The sequence below is a fragment of the Cnephaeus nilssonii genome (genome assembly GCF_951640355.1).
Source record: "Cnephaeus nilssonii genome assembly, chromosome: 19".
Lineage (NCBI taxonomy): Eukaryota > Metazoa > Chordata > Mammalia > Chiroptera > Vespertilionidae > Cnephaeus > Cnephaeus nilssonii.
In genome coordinates, this window is record NC_137090.1 from 20,807,285 (window position 1) to 20,829,956 (window position 22,672).

At 47.5% G+C, this 22,672-nt stretch overlaps 2 protein-coding genes across 7 annotated transcripts in view; both read left to right on the forward strand.

Moving 5' to 3' along the window:
• GOSR2 (golgi SNAP receptor complex member 2) overlaps positions 1–13,762 on the forward strand; it is a 28,219-nt gene extending 14,457 nt beyond the window's left edge. For all 5 annotated transcript variants that reach the window (XM_079796884.1, XM_079796885.1, XM_079796883.1 and 2 more), the window contains one exon: positions 1,835–13,762. In XM_079796884.1, the coding sequence (XP_079653010.1) occupies positions 1,835–1,996 (162 nt within the window). In that variant the 3' untranslated portion in view covers positions 1,997–13,762. The remainder of the gene's footprint in view (positions 1–1,834) is intronic.
• A 6,132-nt stretch (positions 13,763–19,894) lies between these two features.
• Positions 19,895–22,672, forward strand: part of GDPD1 (glycerophosphodiester phosphodiesterase domain containing 1) — a 48,590-nt gene continuing 45,812 nt past the window's right edge. The window contains exon 1 of one of the 2 annotated variants that reach the window (XM_079797852.1): positions 19,895–20,487. In XM_079797852.1, coding sequence (XP_079653978.1) covers positions 19,896–20,487 — 592 coding nt within the window. In that variant the 5' untranslated portion in view covers position 19,895. The remainder of the gene's footprint in view (positions 20,488–22,672) is intronic. The other variant, XM_079797851.1, reaches the window with a different exon arrangement.

The following is a 22,672-nucleotide window of genomic DNA, read 5'->3' on the forward strand; positions in this document are numbered from 1 at the left end:
TGGTCAGAGGCTGGAATGAAGTTGCTAATCCCGTGTCCTCTACACACACCATCTGCCTTCTTCCCTCCACCTGCCCTCCACCCCACCTCTGGAAGGGAAGTTTTTTGCTTTAACCGTTTGAAATTAACATGGGAGAGAACATAAAGGAGCTGGGCCATGATTTGGGGCTATTCCTAGTTGAAAATGTTTATTTTGGGGGCAAGTTATGGTAATTTTTAGGTGATTTTAGAAGCTTGATGCTTGAACTTCATGTAGTGAGGAAATAATACGCACTTTCAGAGCTGTGCAGAATCTTAGTGAGAGTCTAGTAGTCACCATCACCGTATGGAAAGCATGTCTCTGCTCTCCTCTGGCAATAATCAAGTTTGACTTGTGAGATCTCTCTCAGTGAGGCTTTGAGATCATTGGGCAGCATGTAGGTCTGAATTCCTGTCGGTAGTGCCTTGTGTCATTCTCGCTTCTCTTGCTTCTTCTCATTTGCTTGTTACTGTGTTGTTCATTTAAAAAATGGGTGTGGGGCATTAGGTTAGATGCCATCCATACAGATGCAGTTGGTGATGTGTGTAGAAGTAACTTGGGGTCTCCCTTGCATTCATCTCTATTTCTTGTTTCATAAGAGTTTGAATGTGATTAAAAATGAAAATTAGAAAGCAAAGAGGAAGAGCAGGCTGGGTGGTTTGGGCTCTTGGTTTAGGAAGAAAACACCCTTTTGTTATTGGTGGTGGGTGGTGACATTTATATAAGGGGTTTTAGATCATTGTGTTGGTGTCTGTCAGTTGTGTTTCTGTCATTCCATCTTGTCCACTTCAAACCTTCTCGTAAACCTGGGCACTAGCCCACGTGTTGTACTCAGCAACATCCTGATAGAAAGGATTTTGGAGCTAGGGAGCAGTAATATAAAATATTCTAATTTAAAAATTTTTTATTGAGGTATTATGTACATGCAAGGAGGTATACAGATCTTATTTGTAAAGGTCATTGAATTTTGACAAATGCATGCATCTTTGTAATTCACACTGTATCAAGACATAGGCTGTTTTCATCACCCCTAAAAGATCCCTGGTGCCCTTTCCAAGTCAGTCTGCCCCTTTCCAGCCAACCACGGTTCTGATTTATTTCACCATCAATTAATTTTGCCTGTTATTGATGTTACTATTTTGAGTGTAGCTTCTTCTCAGTGTTTTCCAGGCTCTTTCATACTGTTACATGTTGGTAATTAGGTCCTTTTTATTGCCAAGCAGCATCCCATTGTCAAATGTATCATAAATTGTTGATCCATCCTCTGGTGTTAGACATCTGCATTCTTTCCAGTTTTAAGATATTCTCCTGTGTTTTCTTCTGGAAGCTTTACTACATTGTAGCTTTTATGTTTAATTCTATGATCCAAATTAAGTTTTATATATAATATGAATTGAGGATCTTTTTTTTAAATTAAATCTTTATTGAAAGTATTACATATATCTCGTTCCCCCCCCCCCATTGACCCCTTCTAGCTCGCTCCCACCCCAGGTCAAGGATCATTTTTTTACACAAATATATATGCATATACATAGATACTTATATATAATTTATACAAGACGTGTGTGTGTGATACATACATGTGATATTTATTATATAACCAGTTGTTCCAGCACATTGGTGGAAAAGACTTTTCTTTCCCCTTGTGTTGCTCTGGTATCTTGATCAAAAGTCACTTGACCATATGTGAGTGATCTATTTCTGGTTGATGCTGCTTTGTATATGCTTTAGGCTTGACTAAGACACTATTGTTGGTAAAGCCCCACCTCATAATAATGTTCACCCACCCTGTTTTTCTTTCTCTTTTCTGCCCCAGGGGACTCAGAAGAGGATCCTTGACATTGCCAACATGCTAGGCTTGTCCAACACCGTGATGCGGCTCATTGAGAAACGGGCTTTCCAGGACAAGTACTTTATGATTGGTGGGATGCTGCTCACCTGTGTGGTCATGTTCTTCGTGGTGCAGTACCTGACATGAGCCAGCTAAGCCCAGCAGCTGGACAACGTTCCCACTGCATGAGCGTGTGTGACTGTGTATGTGTGCGTGAAAGAGAGAAGGGGGGCCCAGAGGCCATGTTTTGAAATGTATGTCCGTCTTAACTGTGAAAACCACTCAGAAGTAATTGTGACCTGTAACCCAGTGAGCGTTTCAAACCTGCTCTGTTTGTGACATCTTGGAGAGGATGCAAGTGCTACCACGATTCACGGTGCATAGGAAATGAACGAAGTACCTCTTCTCTCTTTGTCATTCTCACTCTCACTGGGGGTGGAAGTGATGTACTGGTAGGGGATGAAGTAAGGAAAGGAAAAGAACGGCTTTGGTGGTTTTGTCCACATACATGATGCACACCCCCGGAAGGCTTTCACGGTGACCCTTTCGGACAGGACTGTCCACACTTTTGTCATCATCCAGCTTTTCCAGCTCCTAATGGACAGGATGGAGCAAAAGCGGAGAGGAGGAGGGGAAAGAGGTCTTCTTTTCCTGCATTCATTATAGTAAATGGATTCACATGCAACTAGCCACCCCACCCCCAAAATGACATGCAGATGACTGACAGCTCATACTGTCACCCTTCCCCAGGAGCAGCTCCCTAGAGGAAACGGGCATTGGTGCTGTTGCCGACGAGTAAGATTTTCCACATTACAGCTGTTGGGTGTTGCTCCTTTCTAAACTGAGGCCACTGTTATTCTCTGGGCGTGCGCAGTCTTAAGACCAAAGACCCTAGTTACTGGAATGGTTGGCTTTTAAGGTTCTAAGACTGCAGCCTGGCACCCATGCCCAGGCTTTGTTGGGCTTTGGCCCCTTAGAAAGTAGCTGTGAGCAAAGGTTAGTGATTTTTTCATTACAATCTCACCTCTGGTTTTAACATCTGTAACTCTTTGGCTCTCTTTTCTTCCCTGGAAATATATTAGCAACTGCCAGCCAAGCCCCCCCTCTGCCCAGCCAGTGTGGGCAGGTGCCACCCTAAAACTGTCTCTGGTGTCCTGGTGAGACCAGACCCTTTTCCCTTTTCTGACCAACCCTGGATTAAGAATGGTGTATCGTGGAATTTATTGTAAAGGCAGTCTGTCTGTTTTGATTAATTGCTGAAAGTACCAGAAAGTCCTGTTTAGCATATTTTTTTCATCGATCACAGGCCCTCCCAGCCCTATGCTCAGTAGCTTTATGGCAAGACATAAGCTAGCACTCAGAATTTCCCAGACCGGAAACCTGGTCCATATTACTGCCACCTTTGATTGTGTTGCCCCACCTACTGTCTTTATTTCTTGTTACTTGGACGGTCTTCTGTTTCTTTCCCTTTTCTGTGTGTGTTCCATTCAACTTCCCTTTTCACCTCCCACCTGTTTCTGTAGCAGTATTGGTCTTTTAAGCAACATCTGTGGCATAGATCCCCTTTTGGTAAATGATTCTTAATAGTCACATAGGCCTCTTAGCAGTCCATAAAAATGGGTTTTTAAACTGCACAGACCTGGACTCTGGAAGATCTTGCCAGACAGTGCATTTTGGAGGAAGGTGCAAAAGGAGCAGCTAAGCCATTTGGACTTGAACTCTGTGAGAGCAAAACTCGCCTGCCCACCCTCCCTCTATTGGCTGATGTGACATCTGTTTGTAGTGTGCACCACTGGGTTTCCACACTTGTCTTTATAGTGATTGTTAGCCTTGATGAACCAGCAGTAAGGCCTTCCCCCACACTCAGAGCCATTCTCCCTACTTTGTAATAAAAATTGTGGAGGCATTTTGTGGGTCTTCCATCCTGGCTAGGGAACTGCAGTCACAGTGTGTCTGTGAGAAACGCCTAACTGAATGCTTCTGTCTCCACAATCCCATGTAGGGAAGGGTGTGAGGCTAGGACAGGAGCACCACCTAGTGGAGTCAGGGTGAATTACCAGGTTGAGCTGGTGCGAGAATCTCCAGTTGACAATCTCTGTGACCTTGTCCAGGCTTTTGGTAAAAGGTTTGCCTGTTGTGGTTTAAGACAAGTGGGTTGTCAAGGAACTTGGGAATATCTTCTTTCTGTGGAATTTACTTGAGTGACCACCTTAAGAAAAGCCAAATTCGAAGACCAAATAAATAGGAGAGTCTTGATTTTTATAGGCTTCATTGCTGGGATTTTTCCTAAGTCCTCTGCCCTAATGAATTTAAATGGGTTTTATTTGCAAATTTGGACTTAAACCCATTGTTTTTTAAACATATTGGTTGAATAAAATTGAGATTTGTTTTATTTAGAATGTTGTAACTAATGATCTCCTTTTTATTTTTATTGATTTCAGAGAGGAAGGAAGAGGGAGAGAGAGAGAGAGAAACATTAATGACTAGAGGCTTGGTGCACGAAATTCATGCACTTGCGGGGGGAGTCCCTCAATTTGGCCTGTACCCTCTCGCAATCGGGGACCCCTTGAGGGATGTCTGCCTGCCTGCTTAGGGCCCAATCCCTGTTGGGCCCTAAACAGGCAGACAGACATCCCCCTCACAGTCCGGGGCTCTCACAGTCTGGGGCCCCTTGCTCCTTATTGCCTGCCTGCAGCAGAGGTGGGAGAGGCTCCCACTACTGCCGCTGCACTTGCCAGCTGTGAGCCCAGCTTCTGACTGAGCAGTGCTCCCCCTGTGGGAGCACACTGACCACCAGGGGGAAGACGCTCAATGCAGGAGCTGCCCCCTGGTGGTCAGTGTGCATCATAGCGACCGGTCATTGTGCCGTGTGGTCGATTTGCATATTAGGGTTTTATTATATAGGATGAGAGAGAATCATTGATTGGCTGCCTCCCGCACACACCCGACTAGGGATCGAACCTGCAACCCAGGCACATGCCCTTATGAGAATCGAACCCTGATCTCCTGCTTCATAGGTGGACCTGGTTCAAAGCCATGCTAATGATCCCCTTTTTAATGTTTTCAGGCCAGACATTCTCAGACATTGCTCCATGGCTAGGGGCTGGTCTGGCTGCTTCAGAAGCAGCTGGGAAACTTTTAATTATGATTCTTGGGGTCTACCCCAAACCTTCTGAATTAGAATATTCGTGTTAATCAAAGATGATAGCATTTGCATATGCTGAACTAGTTCAGCATATATGAGTGAAGAACAACTTACAAAGTCCCCAGTAAGTCTTATTTGTTTACATCCTATCTCAGAAAAGATTTAAGGAGAATTATAGGAAATAACTAAAACAGTGAAATATAAAGAAATGATCAAGAACAAATCAGAGTAGAATATCAATACCAAGGAAAAGACTCAATTTAAATCATGAAGCCCTACTGAAGTGCTCTGGGGAATCCCTAATTTGTCTGTGAGCCCCCAAAGCAAAGAGAGAAGCATGATTTGTTAGTGTCTAAATGAGGGGGGTGAGGATGAGGATGTCTTATTTGCTCAGGGGGGAACCCAGACCTTTAATACTACTGGCTTGCTTGGAGCCCTTACTGGAAGTCAGCCATGGTTATTTTCCTGGGCTGCCCCTCTAATCTTCACAAACCCTCTGAGTTAGGTCCTGTATTGTCCCCATTGTGCATATGAGGAGGCTGTGCTTTAGTGACTTTCCCAAGGCCCCGGCGAGGAGTCCTGGAGGAGCTGGCCTCTCTTCTGTTTGGTTTCTTAGCCCAAGCTCATGATCACTGCACTGACTTGACTCCTGTGCTCAGTATGAGATGCGGGGATCAAGGCAGCCTGCCAGGGTTGGGTAAAGGGCTATAAGGCATTTATTACACCTTATATGGCAGGTTCTCAGTCCTAAAATATTTTCCTAATTGAAAGGGGAGAGGCTGTTTGGCCAGTAATTTCTGGGAATGGAGAATGGAAGCTATACTCGGGCCCTGCCACCAGAGAGCGACATAACTCTACTCGTTGGTCTGCCCAGAACCCTGTGTCTTAGGCCTGGTGTTGGAAGAGGAAACAATTGCAGGTTTGATTCGGTTCTTTTTAGGTCTAAAGTTCCTTCTCCTTTTTTGTGTGTCCTTTCATTTTATATGGCACATGGGAGAAGAGGGAAATGCGATGGGGTGGGGGAGTGTGGCAGGTCCTCGGCCCCCCAAGTGCAGTTGGTAAGTCCCAGGCCATAGGGCCTCATCAGGCCCTCCCCACTTCATCCCTAAGCCTCTAGTACAGATTCTCAACCTTGGTTCTACATTGGGCCCAGCAGGGAAGCCCTCCCATCTCCTCAGTATCCAGCTGCCAGAGCCCTGGCATATGCCTGGCACCATGTTAGCTGTTTCAGGGTAGATGAGTTGGAAGCAACCTCTGCCCTCTGCACTGGGCATAGCTACAGAGGCGGCGGTGAAAGCCCTGGACCCAGGATGCAGACACTTGGCTTCAAGTCCCAGCCAGCTCTGCTGGTGGCAACCACATCTTTCTCCTGAGCCTTGTCTTTCTCTTCTTAGAACAGGGTAACAGCTGTCCTGCATCCCCTCCCAGTTGGACAGGGGCCCAAAAGACAGTGTTTGAGGCAGACTCTAGAGGCCTGCAGCGAGGAGTCTCAGCCTTGGCCTCTTTGCGATCACCAGAGAGCTTAACCAGTCCCCATTCTGGGGCTTGTCCCCAGAGGCTTTGAGCTACCTGATCTCATGTGTGGCCTAGTTTTCAGGAATTTTTTTCCCGCTAACTTTCCAAGAGATTCTGTGCTGTGAAGGTTGAGAACCACTGCCTGAAGTGCCCTCCAGGTGTGATGGCTTTTTATTCCTGTTTAACTGGAAAGGCAAGAACTGTTCGCTTGGAACAACCAGAGGACAGAGGAACAGAATCTCCAAGGCTGAGGGGCAAGAGTGTAGAGTGGCTGTGGCTGTGGCTGTGGCTGTGGCAATGGGGGCATTAACTAGGAGGGGCTTTCTGGGAGAGAGCCAGGTGATCTGGACAATTGAAGGAGAGGAAGAGTAGGGGAAGGGTGCAGCCTGGGGGAATTAATAAGCTCTAGTCAGCCTTTATCTACCAAAGGTCCATGAGGGAGGGCTGGTTCAGTCCACGTAAGAGATGGTTGCTGCTCAGGCCCAAGAAGCCTGAAATGGAGCTGAACCCTTAGTGGCTGTGACTTGGAGACAGACAGTGGTGGGCTGTGCAGAGGGAGGAAGTTTCCCCCTTATTTTCCTCTGCAGCCCAGGCAATGGGCTCCACATCCTTTCATCCAAGACAGCATGGGCAGGGCGCACCCTCTGGCCCCACCCACTTGGCACCTTGCAGCATGCTTTGCTAAGTTTCTCATGCCCAGAGCGTATGTGGGGACAGAGGTGTGAGGGGTCAGGTAGTGGGGACCTTTGTAGGAGGGGACAAAAATCACCACTGTCTCTCAGACCTCTCAATGTTGTGAATATCTAAAGATAAGACCCTGAATGTCCCTGGATGTTGTCCAAGTTCTTGTTGCTGTATGCCTGGGTGGGCGTAAACTCAGTGTCCATGGTGATTGCTTTCAGGAAACCATTTTTTCCCTCCCCCTCCTTTACCCCTGCAGCAGAGAGCAGCCTGAGAGACCCTTAGAAGGCAGCCCCCAGTGCAGAATTTCAGAACGGGAACCATGGCCCCCCCCTCCATGAGAAAGCACCTTGGAATAAGTTTTCTGAGGTCCCCCATTTGGAGAGACCAGCACTTGGTTAAAGATGTAGAGGCCTAGGATATTCACTTAAGGGGGGTGGGAGGAGCTCAACTCCAGTTTTGTACCCTTTCAACATAAAATATCAATTTCATAATTAGACGATATTTCATGGAGTAATGATAGGTGGCAAGGCAGTAGGGTAGATACCAGAGACTGCATTCAGGGGCAGAGAGCTTATCCAGCCAGTGGGAGTTGTGACAGCGCCTCCTGGAGGAGGGAGGACCTGAGTCCAGTAGTGGATGGACTAGGGGACCTGAGGGTGGCACTGCCATGTCCCTGGGGAATCCGGGAGAGGAACTGGTGTGAAGGGGAGGAGTGTGAGCACAGTTCTCAGCTGACTGGGTTTGGGGGTGGCCTGAGGGAAGAGTGAGGAAGTATTGGATGGGAAGCTGGAGGGGGGTAATGGAGGAGGTCCCGGAGACCCTGACCTGAGGGAGATGTCGGGACCCTTAGCTATCATCCTGAAACCAGAAGTGCCTGGAGGGATCCCTGCTCATGCCCTGGACTCTGGATCCAAGAGACGCTGCCCAGGAAGGGGATGTGGGGGCGCTCCTAAACCAGTCTCCCCTCCCGAGTCTGGTTTCAAACCTGGTGTAAGTGCAGGAGGAAGGTGTGCAGTCTCCCCCTTACTAGTTGTGTGGCCTTGAGCAAATCACTTTACCTCTCCAAGTCTGCTCTCCTACCTTCTAGGGATAAATGATGCGTCTCACAGGATGGCTGAGAGCCAGTGAACACTGCAGTGTAAAGTGCTTGGTGTACAGCCTGGGACATAAAAGATGGCAGCTGAAGTTTTCTCATTAATTAGCATTGCATGAGGCCTGGGTCTCATCCCTTCTTATTCATCTGATGTGGTTGTTAGTCAGGGACTAACCAGCATTCATTCACTATTTAGACTTAATTTGTGAACAGGTACAGTGTTGTGGACATAATGCTGAGTTTGGCATCAGAAGACCTGAATTCATATCCCCACTTCATTATTTACTACCACTTGCTCCCTCCCTCTCACTTAGCCTCAGTGTCCTCATATGTGAAATGGGGATGGTGTTAGTGACCTCCTTTACAGAACTTTGTGAGGGTAAAACGATTAAGCATGTGGATCAGTGAGGATGCTCTGGGCTGCAAGTACCAGCTACCCCTTGTCCAAGTAGCTTAAGCAGGAAGAACTCATGGAGCTCGGGCAGGCAGCAGGGTTGCTTGGTTCCGGGCTCAGTGCCCTCAGTCTTCCGGGCAGGCTTGTAACTGCCTAGGTTCCCTCAGAGCAGTGGAACTCTGAGAAGGGGAGGTAGGAGAGGCAAGAGTGATGGTTGAAAGGTCAGACTGGAATTGTCACCGCCAAAATTTTCATTCATTCAATAAATACTAATTGAGCACCCATTATGTGCCAGTCATGGGGCTGGCCTTGTAGTATAAACCTGATTCAGCAAGGCCCCCTCGTAATTCTGGAGTTCTGGACTGAGGACAGGGCATAGCTGGGATGGCTCGTCTCTGCTCCATGCTGTCCGGGGCCTCGGTTGGAAGATTCCAAGGCTGGGGAGGAGAATCATCTGAAGGTTCACTCGAATGTCTTTGGCTCAGTGTTGGCTGAGCTCCTTGGCTGGGGCCGTCCACTGGAACACCTGCTCAGGGCTTCTGCATGTGGCCGGGGCTTCCTCACAGCATGGTGGCCGGGTTCCCATGGTGAACTGCTTGAGGGAAAGAGCCAGGTGAGAGCTGTATCCTTTTTATAGTCAAGCTTCAAAAATCACATGGCATCAGTTCTGCCATATTCCTTGGGCTGTGGTAGTCACAAGCCCCCTCCACTGCTTGGCAGGAGTGTTGGTCACAGTGTTAAGACGAGCACATGAGACGGGATAAATCCACGGGTATAGCCATCTTTGGAAAGTAGAGTCTGCCACACTCCCCTTGAATACTGCACATGTCTAGCTCACAACAATAAAATGCACAAACTCCATCACCATAGGTACCAGGTAGCATCTGACTCTCGTGAGGAAGGGAGGCTTTTGAGCTGAATCTCAGCTGAGTCCTAGCTGACCAGGTGCAGCTTGGGAGGAAGGTCTCAGCAGAGGAAATAGTGTGAGCTCAGGGGAATCCCTGTGGCTGGAGCTCAGGCTCAGTACTCCCTCCATTCCCTGCCCCTCTGCACGCAGTGGGCACTTAATACAGATTAAAATGTGTGTGAACAGTGTCTGTCAAAGGAAGCCAAATCCCAGAGTGATGTAGCAGGTCCTCTGGAGGTGGCATGGGATGAAGACAGGCAAGTGCTCACTTTCTTACTGTGGGAACTTGAGGTCCTTTTTCTTAGTTGCTGGCTTTCCAGCATTTTTCAGTGTCTCTAGAAGAATCCACAGGAGCTGATCACAGTACCTGAATCACCTCTTTCCATCCCTCGCTCCCAGCAGGATTCTTGGGTCCTCTTCTCTGCCTACTGGACCTCAACCCACACTCTGCTGCCCCACATAGTTGGGAGAGAGAGAGGTGACTATCACTACGCCCCTGGATTGAGCCATGCCTAAAGCCTCAGAACTTCCCAACTTGGGAAACCAGTGAATCCCTTTATCCCTTTCCCGCTTAAGCAGTTTACATTGGCTTTCTGTCCCTTTCAGTGAAAAAGCTCTGAAGGAACCCTTCACAAGACCAAAACCATGTTTTAGTCTGTTTCTCTCCCCTCCCAAGCTACCCACATTATAAGATAGATGCAAAGCTGGCATTCAATATTAATTCAAATAGACTTGGAGCCCCCAAATCTTATCTCAATAAGAGTCAAAGAGCTTGAAAGGACTAGATATCTGAAGAGATACATTAAGGAATAAACGCACTAGTTCTTTATGAATATTTCAGGCCAAGCTCATCTCTGAGATAGTGCATGGCTTGGAATCCCTTCTCTTCACCAAACCATGCCTTCAGTACTCACCTCCTCCAGGAAGCCTTCCAAACCAGGTCTGAACTCCATCATCCTTCCTACCCTTGTGATTACTTTCTTTCATTAACACTTTGGTTTGATATATCATTTAAGCATAGCTGTGTGTCTCCACCCCCCCACACACACACACCCTACCCTCCCCATCCCCCGCCAACTGACTGAAGAGCTTTTAGAACAGGGGCCGTATCTCTGCCATCTGATTAACATCCCATCAGATTAGCTCTGTGTCAGAATCTCTTACTAAACAACTCTTGTCATATTCTAACTCAGATCCTGTTCCCTCCTGTGTAGCAATATAAACAGATTTTTTCTCCCCACATAAGGCCACAATTCTGCCTTACCAGCTTTCCTATTTCCCTCATTCCTTGACTATTGTGTAATGATGAATCCTTCATTGGGAAGCTTGTCAAATCTGAGTAGACATCAAGGGGGTGGCCATGTGTTTACTGCAGTGGTCGGCAAACTGGCTCGCGAGCCACATGCGGCTCTTTGGCCCCTTGAGTTTTTAGCAAAGGCCAGCTTAGGAGTACCCTAATTAAGTTAATAACAATGTACCTACCTATATAGTTTAAGTTTAAAAAAATTGGCTCTCAAAAGAAATTTCAATCGTTGTACTGTTGATATTTGGCTCTTGATATTTGACTCTGTTTGCCAACCACTGGTTTACCGTTTTGTGGCTCCTGTTGGATGGTAGCCCTGGAGTAGCCTGTGTAGCTGACAGTGTCTGTGGGGAGGGACACCACCATCCTTCTCTATTCAACACCGTACTCTCTTGCATACCCATTCCTTCCCAACACTAAAAGCAGTGACGTAATAGTTGAGGAAGGATGCTAATGAAGGGTCTTGAAGGAGGTGATGGATTCCCAAAAGGGTTAGTGAAAGCCATAGGAAGGACAGATCCCTGAGTAATGGCAGTGTGAGTGAGGTGGTGAGGCTGCCCTCAGAGAGCTGGATTAGAACTACAGAGAGCAGAGAACAAAGGTGAGGAGGGATGAGGCCGAGAGGACATGTGGGCTGGTTTGGTTGGTGGGAGAGTTGATAGAAGTCCTTGAAATAAAGTTGAGTCTGTATTTGGTAGAAAAAGCTGTGAGAGCCACATCCTGCGTGGCTCAGGGTTCGGGATCTGGAGAAGGGCCACGCGCAAATGACAGAGACGAGAAATAATAATTTGGAAATATTGGGGGCCAGGCAGGAAGCCCAATGCAAGGGGAAGGACTTCCACTCGTGTTCAGGCCTTGCCAACCTTTTATTCAATTTTGGATACACATCTAGTCCTTAGGCAGGCAATTGCAGTAACAGACAATCTTAAAGGTCAGTAAATATTAGAAAGATTTACTCTGAGACTATTTGGTCAGGAAATTGTTTGAGCCACCATTGTCTAGACTAAACAATCGGTGCATAGCTCTGGCCCTTGCCAGGGCTCAAGGTTCACCAGCATTCCGGGCTCCTTGTTTACACTTCTCTGATAGTGAAGACAATGGGTGGCTTCCTACAAAAAGCAATGAGGAGATGAGGCCAGATCTTGGATAGGAGAGAGACATGATAAAAAATAGTGCTAATGATCCAGTCATCTGCAAATGGGAAATGCCATTTTGTAAGTGCACCATCAGGTGCAGGGATTGGCAGGTTGGTCTGATAGAGCAGGCTCTGCCTCCTTGCAGGCTTCAGGGGAGTCTGGTTGCTGGAGGGTTGTTTGGAAAATGAAGGGAATGAATTAAGGGTCAAGTATTTATGTGTTGTATGTAGAGGGGCCTATGCCACTTGATTTTAGTACATCTTCTATAGTTATAGTTTTTACTTTAAGAAATCAGGTATGGTTCTCTCTTTTTTCTTTTAAATATATTTTTATTGAGTTCAGAGAGGAATGGAGAGGGAGAGAGAGAGAGATACATCAATGATGAGAGAGAATCACTGATCAGCTGCCTCTCTCATGCCCCCCAAGAGCCCGTAATTGAAAGGCCCTAAGAGGCTGAATTACACTATCCCAGGGCATTTTGGAAGGACAGTTCAGCTAACATTAATTTCTCTTTGAAGGCCTAGCAAATAGTATTAGGATTGATAGCTTTGTATATGCTGAGTTAAATTACAATTTGTGGTTGGGTTTCCTTTAAAAAAGAACTTGTATATTTACATACTTACTTGGCATTTTGTTTTTCTTAATGACACGCAGTCTACCTTGTATATACTTGTACTATCTTTATATGAAATTAAGGGTTATATACCCTTACTAGTAGCCCTGCGCACAAATCCGTGCACCAGTAGGTCGCTGCCGCCCTCCTGTAGCTCTCCACCCGCTGCCCTGCCCTCCTGTAGCTCCCCCCCGCCCCTCCTCATAGCTTGCTGCCCTGCCCCCTCCTGTAACTCTCCACCTCCCACTTGCTTGCTGCCCTGCCCAGCCCTGTAACTCTCCGCCGCCCACTTGTAGTTCACTGCCCCACCCTCCTGCAGATCCGTGACCCGGTTGTTACACAGTAGGTCATTATACCTCAGGGCATAACGGATAATTAGCATATTCATCTCTTATTATATAGAATATTAATCTTATATCCCCTGCATCTCCTAGCACAGTGTCTTGCACATAGCATTATCGGGTGCTCATCAAAGATTGGTTGAATAAATGATTGTCAGTAGGTGAGAACTTGTAATAGATGAAGTTTTGATAATTATTCAGTGGGTGCCATACTCTAAATATTTTGGATTTGGGAAACTAAAAAATGGTCTAATTTGATTTTGATAGGCAATTTGACCAGTGAATGTTTTTAATAGCAGAGTTAGTGTGTTTTGAGTGCTATTTCATATTCTTGCCAGGCATTTTCCTTTCTTTATTGGATGTAGTGTTAACTTGTTGGATGCTTTACTTTTCTACATCAATGACTGTGTTGAGCCAAGGTGGGAGGGGGATATTTTCCCACACCACTGCAAAGGGTTATTCACTTGGTTTCAGACGCCGTTTCCCAGAATGAACTGCTGACCCTGGAGTCATCTCTGATTCAGTGGTAGCCCCTGTCTATAGAGCGGTGAACTAAGAATCAGACATGGAGCCCTGGCCGAGTGGCTCATTTGGTTGGAGCATAGTCCTGTGCACCTAGGAGTTGCAGGTTCAATTTCTGGTCAGGGCACATACCTAAGTTGCAGGTTTGATCCCCGGTCTGGGCATGTACAGGAGGCAACCTATCGATGTTTCTCTCTCATATCCATGTTTCTGTCTGTCTCTCAAATCAATAAACCTACCCTTGGGTGAGGATTTTTTTTTTTAAAGAATCAGACATGGATACTGAGAATTTAGAAGAAATAGCAACATTTCCCTCCCCTCCACTCTTACCGGTGTATTTTATAGGTCAGCTACTTGTCTTGGAAGCAGTATGGCCAAGGGGAGGAAGAGTGTCTTGCAGGTTTTAGCTTTGAGGAGGAGTTAGATTGCCAGACTGGACTGGCCCTTCTGAATTTTCTGGGATGCCAGGCCATGTGGCTTCCTTGGGAAGCTCTGCAGCCTGGCCTTGGGATCCGCAGAACTCTTGTGAAGAGGTTGAACTTGCATCATTCCAACAGGAAGCCTCAGCTCTGCCTGCAGAGGGCCCTGAGAAAATGGAACCTTCTACAAACCTTCAGGAGGCTTCAGCTGAGCTTCCACTCCCAACGAGAGGCCTTAGCTCAGTCTATATGTCCTTTGAGCCATTGACGTTTTCGTTAGTCCACGAGGGAGTTCCAGATAGGCATCCACCCTACCCTCAATCTTTAATCCAGCAAAGAGCTCAGCTCTGCCTCACATGCCTCTTGCTGGTGTACAACCGTCCCCAGTCCAGCTGAAGGGTTGAGCTCAGTCTCCAAAATCCTTGATAGATGTCATAGCTCAACCTTCAGTACATCATGAGGTGATAGTCTCACCTTTAGATTCGTGTGAAGCTCAGCATCCAGTGTTGCCTATCAGTGTGAAAGATGTGGACCGGGGGATTTTGATAACTTCAAAGCTCCCTAAGAACATTGAACTACCTGCAACTGAGAAGGAAGTCTCAGCTCATCCTCCAGAGTCCCCTGAAGAGGTCAAACCTCCACCCCAGCCCGAGATCCCAGCTCAGCCTACTTCAGAGGTTGATACAGCCCTGCAGCAGACTGCAGCTCCTCCAAAGCACCCTGAGATGACATTTCCATATCCAGAGTCTATTCAGGCTCAGCAGCCAACCTTGACTGAAGTCCCAGTTCAATCTTCAAACATGGAGATCATCACAACTCCAGAACCTGCCCTGAATATGTTGAATTTTCAATCCAGCAGAACTCAGCTCTGCCTCGTGTGCTTCTGGCCTGGGTTGTCGCTGTGCCCCACTTGCCTGGGTCACTTGCTGTGCTCGGACCTCTGCCCTTCATGTCTGGGCTGCACCTGTGGGCCCCACAGCTCCTGTTCACATAGCAGCTGTTGTGGCTATAGGTCCAGGTAGCTCAGCCTCCGGAGTTGGCCCTGCACTCTGTCCTGGTGACCTCCATGCCCGGGGGACCCACCGAGCCTGGCCTTGGGATCCGCAAAACTCTTGTGAAGAGGTTGAACTTGCATCATTCCAACAGGAAGCCTCAGCTCTGCCTGCAGAGGCCCGTGAGAAAATGGAACCTTCTACAATCCTTCAGGAGGCTTCAGCTCAGCTTCCAGAGGCCTCAACTTAGTCTACAGCATCCTCTGAGTCATTGAAATTTTTGTTAGTCCACTAGGGAGTTCCAGATAAGCATCCACCCTACCCTCAATCTTTAATCCAGCGAAGAGCTCAGCTCTGCCTTAGGTGCCTCTTGCTGATGTACAGCCTTCTCCAGTGCAGCAGAGGATTGAGCTCAGTCTCCAAAATCCTCTATGGATGTTGTAGTTCAACCTTCAGTACATCCTGAGGTGACAGTTTCACCTCTAGGTTTAGGTGAAACTCAGCATCCAGTGCCTATCAGTGTTAATTTTAGAGCCCCCTAAAATGGTTGAACCATCTGCAACTGAGAAGGAGGTCTCAGCTCATCCTCCCACAGTCCACTGAAGAGGTCATACTTCCACCCCAGCTCAGCCTACTTCAGAGGTTGATGCTACTGTATAGCAGCTGACTGCAGCTCCCCCAAAGCACCCTGAGGGGACACTTCCACTTCCAGGGCCTGTTCAGGCTCAGCAGCCAACCTTTCGATTTTTGGACCTGGAGCTAACTATCCCTCCCGAGTGCTTTACTTCCAAATGAGTACCTGTTCATTAGTGTGTCACAGTTGGTAAATTGGTTTTGTGTGCACTAGGTTTCAATTGCTCTTTACCATAAGGTTTAAACTGGTTTTGTATGCATTAGGTTTCAATTCTCTTGTAGGGCAATTATAGATATACTTTTATTTTGTTTGTTTTTGCAAGTTTATAAAAAGAGTATAAATGATGCTGTTTTATGTAAGGTGTTTTTGGAACATGAGAGTTTTTGGATCCATCACTGAAAGCTGCTACCAAGCCCTTCTAATGCATGGGGGGGCTCTTGTATTCTTCGACTGTCCAACTCTAACTTGCTCTGAAGCTCATGGTTTTCTAACCACCAAACACTCGTGTGCTTTTAAGTATTTTTCTATATATTCGGTTTATTGGCAGCTACTTGATCACTTCCAAAGTGTGCTTTCATGCCCAGATAGCTTGAATACGGTTTCTGTCAGTGATCTGGGGTACATCATAATGACACTGTGCTTACTTATATAAAGACAGTGCTGCTTATTTTTCAAAACAATGTTTTGACTAATTATATTACTCCCTTCTGCCCCAACAGTGGGCAGAACAGGCATTTTAATCTCCTTTTACAGGTGAGTAAGAACAAGATCAGAAAGGGCTAAAAGCTGTCACCTAACGCCCAGGTCTCCAGCTCCCAGTTTTGGGCTCTCCGCAAGTCCGTGCGACTCCTTTCTCAGGACCCTTACCTCCTTCTCTGACCCTCATCACCACCAGCAATATTTTTAGTTCTTCTGGAAAAGAAACACAGCTGCACAATGGTACACTTGACCTTCACGTAGTCAGAAGCTTTTGGATGGTTCCCAAGTAAAGCTGAAATGAAAGCAAACTTAGGCCACTGACAAAAGTTGCTTCCTCCCTTCTGCATTTTGGGAGGGGTACGGGGTGAGGGGGGAGCGCCTGGAGGCGGAACTGGGTGGAAGGAGAAGGCTCAATCCTAAATACAATACTGGGACCCACTTGGATCGTGTTCAGCCGCCATCTCCTTTCTTCCCGCTCCCTTGGCGACTCTGAACTACAGCGGTCACTGGCCTGGAGTGCAGTCACGTGAGCAGCGCCAGTGAAGAGCCTGGGCCAGAGCAAGGACGTGCGGCGACCGCTAGGGGGAGCTCGGGAGGCAGGTCGGTCGGGGAACTGAGACGCCTCCGCGCGGAGGCGCTGGACCACAGACCAGAGGGGTACACCCTGTAGCAAAGTGCCCCCCACCAAAAGCTTCTGAAGACCGAGACGACTATCTCCGCGGAGCTCACGCTGTAGTCAACTCAGCAGGGACTCCCGGTATCTCTCCTTCTCTGGTTCTGAGAGGACAGGGGAGCCCCCAGATGTACCATCCTCCTGCCTCCTTGGGGGAACTGATGCTGAAAGAGCCAGAGTGTATCACAGAGCAGGGCTGGGGTACCCTTTCCTTTAGGAAAAGAGAAAGGTTTATCATACAGATTACCTCGTCTTTCTATGGGGGCCCACGTGACAGATTACAGATGACCAGAAAATTCCATACTGGTGGTTAAGGTTATGTTTCTAGGAGAGGCTGAAACTCCAGTTAGATTAGGCATTAAATCTAGGTCTGTTACATGCAATAAACATTCTTGGAATATTGATGTTTATTGCATGTAACATTATTATATTTAAAGTAGTTTTTCTCGAAATATTAATGTTTATTGAAAGATAAGACAGAGGGCCGAAAACCAGGACTACAGGCTTTATTAGAGGAGAAAGACCCCTGCCGGGCTGCCCCGCAAGGGGGAGTAGCAACACGTGTAGAGGTGAACATGCCTTTTGAGGGGAGGAATGGGAAGGGATGGGGCTTAGGGTACTCGGCAAGCCCTGGTTGGTGGTTTCATATAAGGCACATGATTAGGCACTTAGGTACTTAGGAATCAAGAGCTTAGGGCATTTGGCAGGTGCTGATAGGTGGTTCAATGTGTAGTCCATATAAGGTGCCTGGTTAGGTGCTCAGGAATGTCCAGGCCGCCAGTGCAGTTTACGTCATACTTCGTCCATCAGTTGGGGGAAGGGAGGATCTATCATTTATTGCATGTAACATTATTATACTTAAAATTGTTTTTCTTGAAAAAAAATCTAGGTTTATCATGGGCTTTTAGCATGAATGATGCCATTTTGGGCCTGTGTTTTTTTGTCTTTAACACTCTGTCTACCACACCTAATTCAGATTATACCTTAGTTATCAAAAATGATATTTCCCTACAGATCCTCTGTAGGTTCTTCCTGAGCCTGCTGGGCCCTGATTGTTTTCAAATCCGGTGTTGCTCAGTGGTTGAGCATCCACCTATGAACCAGGAGGTCACCGATTCCCATGGGGCATGCCAGGGTTGCAGGCTCCATCCCCAGTAGGGGGATTTCAGGAGGCAGCTGATCCATGTATTGCTCTCACATCAACGTTTCTCTCTCTCTCTCTAAAATAAATTTAAAAATCGTTAAAAATACATAAAAATTTAAATTTAAAAAGAAATAGATTATTGCTGATGATAAACTGAACAAAATCTTTTTCTGCTATTTTTAAAAATCTAATGAAGGCCCCTGATTTAAAAAATCTTCTAAATATTATTTATTCCTCTTTTTTTTTTTTTTTTTTTTTTTTTTTTAAATTTCTTTATTGATTAAGGTGTCATATATTTGTCCTCATCCCCCCATTCCCATCCCACCCCCCTCCCCATGGATGCCCCAACCCTCTGTTGAACTTAAGCATTGGTTAGGCTCATATGCATGCACACAAGACCTTTGGTTGATCTCTCCCCCCTCCCCCCACCCTCCCCTATCCTCCCTCTGAGGCCCGATAGTCCGATCGATGCCTCCTTATTTCTGGTTCTGTTCTTGTTCATCAGTCTATGTTGTTCATCATTTCCCCTAGATGAGCGAAATCATGTGTCACTAGAGATATACTTATAAGAATTGAATGTGCGACGAGCAATAATAGTTATGCTGACAGGCAAATGAATCAGTCTGTAGTGAGTTTCTTTCTGGTCCAACAGTTCTTTTGAGACCCAATATCAATGTCCACCAGTTCCTTATGAGTACATGTCGGCACTGACCCCTCAGCTCTGGATGGTGGACAAATGGTGGTAATGCAGGTCCGACTCCCTCTGGTTTGGTCTCGGCCGGATCCAGGGGCATGGCTTCACCCGGATCCAGGGGCCCACGGCCTCACCCGGACCCGGGATCCAGTCTCACTCGGATCTAGGGGCACACAGCCTCGCCCAGACCCAGGATTCAGCTTCATCCGGACCCAGGGGCGCATGGCCTCACCCGGACCCAGGGGCGCGTGGCCTCTCCCAGACCCAGGGTCGCGTGGCCTCACCTGGATCCAGGGGCCCACGGCCTCACCCGGACCCGGGACCCAGGCTCACCCGGATCCAGGGGCCCACGGCCTCACCCGGACCCGGGGCCAGGCTCACCCGGATCCAGGGGCCCACGGCCTCGCCCGGACCCGGGGCCAGGCTCACCCGGATCCAGGGGCCCAGGGCCTCGCCCGGACCCGGGGCCCAGGCTCACCCGGATCCAGGGGCCCAGGGCCTCGCCCGGACCCGGGGCCCAGGCTCATCCGGATCCAGGGGCCCAGGGCCTCGCCCGGACCCGGGACTTATTTATTCCTCTTAAAGGAAGCTAGAATTTCAGGGAATCAAGATCAATAATAGAATGTGAGAGTTGGAGGTTTTTATTTAGTTAAAAAAAAAAAAAACACCACAAAAACCTCATTTTACAGGTAAAGGAACAGAAGAGACTAATTTGCTTAAGGCCAGAGAAAAGAACCACAAGATTTTAAATAATCATTCTGCATTCTACCTCAGTGGAAGACTTGCTCTGGCCAAATTTTCTGCCCCGGGGTTAATTCTTTTGCATTTAAACTAGGACTTAGAATAGATTGGAATCTGTGGGGTAAAAGGGGAACTAGTTGGGACTTTTGGAATTCAGTTTCCTGTCTTCCTAAGACTTCTGAGTGATAAACTATGGCCTTGTCAGCATTTCCTTATTTTAAATGGACTCGTAAGTCAACAAATATTTCTTGACTGCCTAACGTGTAGAAAGCATGGGGATTGTATTTTCACAATAAATTAAAGAGGAGCCAGTCCCTCAAATATTTGACTGGTAAATTGGTACCTGGCATGGGTACATGTTACTATAGGGGAAGTTCTCTCTCGGCTAGACCAATGGATGGGTTTATTACTTGTTTTAACAAGCTTTAACTCCTCCATCGGTTACAGTTCCTTGCATTTCCTAGAGCAGAGGCTAAGACGCACGGGGGAATCATTCCTTTTTTACGTGGATTTTCAAACTATGCCAGGCCCTTTCTGCCCGAGTGATGGCGAAGGCGTTGTCAGGTTTCCAAGCTCTCGCCGCAGTGTGGAGCTGCCGCTGACCACAAAGCCGGGTCCCGGCCGGCGCCTTCCCCGCAGCGGCGCGGAGCGCGCCTGCGTGCCGCAGCCCCTTTGTTGCTGGGGCCGGGCCGGCTGCGCCTGCGTGGTGGGCGGGCGCGAACAAGTGCGCTGCGCCGCAGGCACCGGCGGGGGGCGAGCTGGCCCGGAGCCGCCGCCGCCGTCCTCGCGACCGCCGCAGTGGAGTTCAGCGGGCCTGGCGGCGGGAGACTGGCCACACTTTGCCGAGATGTCGTCCACCGCGGCTTATTACCTTCTCTCCACCCTGGGAGGGTACTTGGTGACCTCATTCCTGTTGCTCAAGTACCCGACCTTGCTGCACCAGAGGAAGAAACAGCGGTTCCTCAGTAAACACATCTCTCACCGCGGAGGTGAGGGGTCCCCGGAACCCGACGGCGGAAACGGGGGAGCCTTTTTCTTGTGTGCCCCACTCCCCTCCCCTTCGGTCCTTCGGAGCTCCGCTAAAGGCGGGCGGGTGGAAAGACGCCCGGAGTTTGAGGAAGAATGGGGATGTGTGAAGAGGGGGCTCCCCCGGAGGTGAAGGCGATGTGGAGGGGGGGTCTTCTGGGGCAGGAAGGGGGTCTTGGGACAAAGCCAAGGTGAGGATTTCTTGGGTGCAGCGCTGTCGGGATTCTCAGGAGGAGGCGGGACCGGGTGAGAATGGGGTGGACGGAGAGTTTGTCAGCGGACGCGAGGAGGGTCGCGCAGCGAGGCGCCAGCGGGGAGGGGGGAACCGGAAGGCTCGGGGCCGGGGGGCCGGGAACGGGCTGCTCCCAGGGAGCCGGGGGGAGCTTGTGGGGAGATCCCGGGCGCAGTCTTCGGGGCTGAGGAACCGCGGGAACCCGGAGCGCGCTGCCGCCTGGTGGTGCAGACCCCGGGCCAGCCGCACCCCACCCCCCCTCAGAGCGTGGTCATCAGTGAGAGGGAAGCCCCCGAGCCAGGTACCCTTTCCCGGGGCACCATTAGCGCCCGGGCCGGGCTGGGACCGGAACGGGAACGGCCAGGTGCCCCAGTCTGCACACCTGTGGGTTATTTAAAAGCCGCACCCACACCCCAGCAATGACACGTGGATTTCCAAAAGATGAAAAGATGATTCCGTTTATGACGGGACGGTATTGTTTAAAGAAAGCCAAAAGTTCCTTTTGGAAAGATGTCTTGCTGGAAGGAGACTAGATAGTCCACCCTCTGACTTCCCAGACAGCAGTCACAGCAGGTCCAGTCTTTGCCTCTTCATTATTGAGTCTTAAGTGTCTATTTCATTTGAAGTAGGATGTATAAAATGTCGTCAGATTGGATTATTTCAATCAACGTTAACTCTCCTTTAGAAATGAATGTACAACTAGGTTAAAATTGCTTGGAATTTGTAGCCTAATATTTAAAATGGTAAATTTCTAGATTTATAGTCTAAAACTTGATTTAGTACCATCACTCCTTTTCTAACAAGAACTGGCCAGGAATAAGGTTTTTTGTTTTTGCCTCTTTTTTTTAACATTTTATTGATTTTTTTACAGAGAGGAGGGGAGAGAGGGATAGAGAGTTAGAAACATCGATGAGAGAGAAACATCGATCAGCTGCCTTCTGCACACTCCCCACATGCCCTTGACTGGAATCGAACCTGGGACCCTTGAGTCCGCAGGTTGACCCTCTAGCCACTGAGCCAAACCAGTTAGGGCAGAAATAAGGTTTTAAATGTCACAGAATACTTTAGCATTCATCTGTATAATTTTATCAGTTACACATAGTACTAAAGACTAACTTCCATGGTTATGCTAGTCTCCCACTCATGAGAAGTATCAAAGGTTTTAAGATGTCACCGGCTAAACGCCATGTTATTTCTCATTTGATTTATCTGCATTTTAATAAATGCATAGTTCAACTATAAAATGTACATGTAACTGCTAATACACCTTCAACCATTAAAGCCCCAAACCAACTTTTAGTGTTTAAGTTGCTCTAGAAGCAATTTTCAGTGGTGATAGTCCTATTCTGGGGATGGGCAGTACACACTGCAGTTGTGTTTAGTGATTTTCAAAAAGTGTGCTTGCTTAAAACCCAGACCAAAACAAAACTAGATCCTCTAAAAAGCTTTCTAATCTGTCATTATGGGTGATCTAAATTTTATTTTAGAAGAAATAATCTTGTTAAAATATCTGCAGGCTCAAAATCTGTTTTACTCTGCTAGGCTTCATATGCTTTTGTGTGGAGCATCTACACCAAATAATACAGTTGAGTCCAGAGTGATAGAGGAGATATTTATTTTAAACACACACACACACACACACACACACTTTGTAACTCAAGATACTATGTTTCTGGAAAATAATAGACTGGGAAGGAGTCTATTTGCTTGCTTTTTTTTTTTTTTCTTGGACACTGATAACAGCAATCAGTAGTCTCTCTGTGCATATGACTAACATTTGGGCTAATACTATAATTGCCCTAACGACAAATTCCTAATATTTGATATAAACCAGATGTATAACCATTCCGAGACTGAAATATTGATAGCTATATTTGTTTAAAGTATATACACCTGAATTGCTATAAATGTGTATT